Source organism: Halyomorpha halys, unplaced genomic scaffold, assembly GCF_000696795.3.
Source record: "Halyomorpha halys isolate HHAL.00 unplaced genomic scaffold, Hhal_1.1 Scaffold801.1, whole genome shotgun sequence".
Classification (NCBI taxonomy): domain Eukaryota; kingdom Metazoa; phylum Arthropoda; class Insecta; order Hemiptera; family Pentatomidae; genus Halyomorpha; species Halyomorpha halys.
This window is the reverse complement of record NW_027107017.1, coordinates 384,066-388,972: the sequence shown is the minus strand read 5'-3', so window position 1 is coordinate 388,972 and position 4,907 is coordinate 384,066. Positions and strand designations below refer to the sequence as shown.

At 34.2% G+C, this 4,907-nt stretch overlaps 1 protein-coding gene across 1 annotated transcript in view; it reads left to right on the top strand.

The window, feature by feature from the left end:
• The first annotated feature begins 237 nt into the window (after positions 1-237).
• The window catches only part of LOC106686259 (cytochrome P450 4C1), a 32,420-nt gene continuing 27,750 nt past the window's right edge, over positions 238-4,907 (top strand). The window contains exons 1-3 of the mRNA XM_014429449.2: positions 238-285; positions 1,036-1,197; positions 1,436-1,542. Of these exons, the coding sequence (XP_014284935.1) occupies positions 1,041-1,197; positions 1,436-1,542 (264 nt within the window). The 5' untranslated portion in view covers positions 238-285; positions 1,036-1,040. The remainder of the gene's footprint in view (positions 286-1,035; positions 1,198-1,435; positions 1,543-4,907) is intronic.

Here is a 4,907-nt window from a genome sequence, read left to right as displayed (position 1 = left end):
GATGTCAGCATTTGCTTGTGTAGTTAACATCATATCGTCCATGTTAAGTCTTGGCTTATAAAAATTTATATAAATCAGTAGAAGTTGATATTATCACTGATCTTTTGTTTTCAAAAATTTGTTCATTATTGTAAACTTGAAGCCATGACAAGTTAAGCCAAATATTATTAAATTAGTAACAGTGCATGACTTCTCTCCCATCATTCATCCCCACTGTTCCAACCGTACGAGGCCATCGCTGCATCAGTCCATCGCAACTATCCTCCATATCTTAGTGCCCTGTAGGTATGTAAGACAATTACAATCATCGTGCATTTCAAATACATTTTTTTCTCTCAAAAAATTAGGTTATATTGCTCTACATCTAAATAAATACTGCCAGTGCTCTTTCTATGAACACACAAAAAAAAAAGTTTTAATATATTCTTTCAACCATGTTTCCTTATTTATTCAATGTTTGAATATTTTATTTACACCTTCAGAAAGATTATTTTGTCCAATTAAAGTAAGAATTAAAATAAATAACTTATAAAAAACTGTAATTACGTATTTGAGAGAAGTTATGCCGGGATAATACGCCAAGTTTTTCTTTAACATGGACTCACTGGTAACACCACAGTGTATCGTATTTCTTACCATTGTTTTAGAAAAGGGGCCTAGGGATTTTGATTAAACTCGTTATATCGATGTAGAATTAAAAAGTATTTAATACTACCTTTTCCTCACTGAAATACCGAATTTCCAAACTAGATTCCTTTAATTTTGTTAGAGCCTCATTTAGAGAATTTCTTTTCCAACTCTAATTAATTATTAGCCTTTGTTCGAGAGCTTCGGGGACCCTTCGAGGCATATATACAAACGGAAGGCTTTGGGCTATTAGCGGTGACTAGCATTATTATGTAAGCTGTGGGGGAGAATTGGGGATATCTACTTTAAAAAGTTGAATAAAAGGGGCACACTCATTTGCCATTAAGTTAATAAGAAGTTAATAATAATTGTTTTTTACTATTCAGTATTAAAACTAAATTTTTGCAGAAAGAATGGAGGTGTTTCTGATAACGCTGGCATTAGGTGCCTTCTTGATCTGGTGGCTACTGACCCCTGACAAGAGATTGAGGGAGATGGGTAGCAAGATCCCAGGACCTAGATCTTACCCTATAGTTGGCAACATCTTCAATTTCAACTTAATCGGCACAAGTCAGTTCTCATATCATATGATAAAAATTTTAATCCATTTGATTTTGCTTAATCGAGGCCATATGCGTGATTCTCTTTTATTTTCTCATCCGATAATTCCTCTTCTGATCTAATCGGAAAACAACAAAAAATGGAAAATTCTAATTCTGTTTTTACTTTTATATTTAGGCTAAAATAAATATTTTTATCCGTGGTAGATATAACATAACTTGATTTCAAACGAATTTATTTTTTCCAGAAGCTATAGAGAATTGGAAACAATGTGTGGAGAAATACGGAAGGACCTTTCGATACTGGCTGGGTCCACAACTACATATATTCATTTCAGAACCGGATGATATTCAGGTAAGAAATGATATTTTATTAACCACTCCATCCATGATATTTTTTTAATTTAAATACTCGTCATACAACAAATGATAACATCCATCGATGAGTTTAAGAAGAGTTGTCCGTCTTATTCATTGATTTATTTCCTACGAATAATTGCTCTAACCAAATTATCATACAGAGTAATCAGATATAAATCACACGCACAAAGATATTGTAGTTCATCACATTTGATAACCTTAAGTATCTACTACGACCGGAGTCGTCGGCAAGAACAATATCAATACGACGGTGCACAATACAACTATTACAATAAAAGAAAAAAGTAGTGCAAAATATCATCAATATCGACACTCCTAAGCAATGTCCCTTAAAGGTGGCTGAAATTGAGAGGTATTATAAGACCCTTTTTTGAAAGCGAAAATCTCTATAAGTGTGTGGAGTATGAGGAACAGGCCCCGAGGCCGAATTTGATCACAGTAGAAACTGAAGCAATAAAGAAAGCTATTAGATCTACCTCTTTAGATACATCGCACGATAAATTTCTTTGATATAGCCCATATAATTAAGAGAATTACGGAGATAACGCTGAAGGTGGCCTATGTACCAGAACCACATAGGCGAGGGCGCACGATTTTGATATATAAGGACAAAGGAGATGCAAATAATATAACATCCTGGAGGCCGATTACGATATATTCTATCATGCGCCGAATTATTGAGAAGGTGCTTGACTATGAACTCAGGAAACAGGTCACCTTCCACAGAAATCCAAGGGGCTTTATAAAGGGCCTTCCGGGAACGCACGTCAACGCGAGAATTATCGATGCGATTTTGAAGGATGCAAAAAGTAATTACGCGGTGGTTTTCTCGACAGTGTTGGTGCTTTATGAGCATTCAATGGCAGAAATGTAGGAATCCACTTACTAAACTGGTCTAAAGCAATTTGACAAAAAATCAATAAAATCTTCCACCTAAAGAGATTTGCTCAAAAACGTGTTTCTTGTGTTGACCCATTCTATGCCTCTTAGAGTACATATTCCTTATTCTCCCTCACAGTTGTGGTAAATGAGTAGTAGAAAAGGAACCGTCTTGTTTTGCAGCATATCTGATGTACGTTCCTAAGCATGAAGGCTTAACATAGGAATTTGATAAAACAAAATAATAGCTTAACGCCCAGACGACTGTAATGTTATCATTCCAACGAGAATATGACCCCAAGGCTTTTGCAAGTTATGAACTAAGTGAATATCTTCGTGTCTTGAGTGATTCGCAGGGTTTTATGAAAACCTGATAAGCACGTTTTTATGAATGTTAATGGATACCAAACTATTTACCAGTTATTTTATAACTTTCATGTAGTGCGGTAGCACTTTATAACTATTCGAGGACATTATTAACTCACTTGTTAATTTCTTTTCTTTTTTTTTAAATGTTAATTAATGCAATCAGCCGATTTATTGTTATACGCCAAGTTTATCCCCAGTCCTCCAACACTTCCTCCGGTTAGCATGGATGTAAATCAACATGAGGAGGAATTCATTTTGAAGAAAATAAATCTAACCAGATAAGTGGAGTGCATAGGTGGAGGCAGAGGGGAGCAGGGGACCATTTTTGGACCCAAGAATGTAGTGAAGTTATTTGATAGGTGGTTTCTACCTCGGAACATGCTATATTAGGAAGATAATGGCGGGGAAAGATGGTGCCCTGCAAAAAATCATCAGAAATGAGTGCAAAACCGCCTTACATCTTCTTTGAGCGAGCCATTGGTTAAACTTTGTGGTTAACTATTTGAATTCAGTCGTTTCATTTTCAATAATTTACAATAATTGTAGGTAATAAAAATTTAAAAAGTAATGATTGAGTTTTGGGAAGTGGAAATAAAATGGTGGGGCATTTCTTGGAATGGAGAATTACATATCTTTTACCCAACGTTTCAGAGTGGACTATATATAAAGCATGTACGTGTGTGTGTAATGGGCGAGGGCCTACTCAGATGAGAATATATTATCAATAAATCTCAGCAGTTAAGATAAGCAATCGATTCAATCCTCTAACTGAAACTGATATCTGTAAACAGGAGCTCAAAAACGAAAATCCGTGTGAAACTGAAATTCTATATTGAAGGTAGACTATATACGCCTGGGACCTGACAGCAGCTTTTTCGCCATAATTGGCCCAATCGAAAATGTCACTTTATTTAGAATCGAATTTCCACATTTTTTTCAATTTTATCTCAAACTACTCTGACTATTTTAACCAAACTCAGTGAATCAATGAGTAATTAAGTGTTCTTTAATACCAGATATGTTTAACTCTCATTCCAATAGTCCAACAGGCCTTAGATGCCGAATTTTCAATAATCTTTCTCTAAAGTAGCTGAAATTTTGATTATTCGGAAAAAAACAAACAGTTTTCATAAATAGCAACAATGATCAACGGAAAAATACAAAATATAAAAGAATTATATGAATCACTAAAGGAGAAAAAAGGAAAAACTCATAGATCCGATTCGAATGGGATAAGCCGAGGCCGCCTGAAATTTCCTGATCGTATTTCGAGTTCATTTTTTTTTAAACATTCGTATTCATGGACGTAATAAAATTTATATTCGTCATTCCGACCTCGAGAAAGCCTTAAATACGAATTTCTATAGCAACATAACAAATTTGTGTTCGTAATTTTCGCCTTCTCAGGTCTTTTTCGAAAATTATTCTTGCTTTGTTCACCAAAATCTTTCATGTAATTTAGGATGACCTTTGGACTGAAAATCGTTTCCTTCTCTTACAGATTTAATGTAAGCATTAAAAATAATTACTGTATGAATAATCCCTCTTCGGTTTTATTCCTGTCCTGAAGTTGCTTTAGCAGCACACCTCGGAGTTCGATTTCAGTTAGTTCTACGATCCATTGATTTAGGGCTTTTAGGAGACTCAAACATATAATTATTTTATGTTCTTGCTTCTGCCAATGATATTTGGTTTCTTATTCTTTTTGCAATATCGTCGTTGTAATATTCTACTAGTGTTTTTGTTGTTGATTCGTAGTAAGAAGAATGTCTTATTTTAGTCATATAGTCTTACTATCATATCATTTACTTGTGGTTTTTTTAATACATATACATATCCATAACTTTAATGGTCACCACGTGTAGTTCTAAGCTTCTGTATCCAAGTACTTTCTTTCCTTATTCCTAATACGTCCTGAATCTTTAAGGCTAATGAGTTACGGACATTCTTTGTGTCTCTTTTTCATATTTAGTATCTATTTTTCCATCTGGATTTGTTGTTTTATATACTATATCATATCCGAAAGAGAGTGAAAACACCAATTGAGTATTTATTGGTTGATTGTTTTAAAATCAAGAAATATAAATAAAT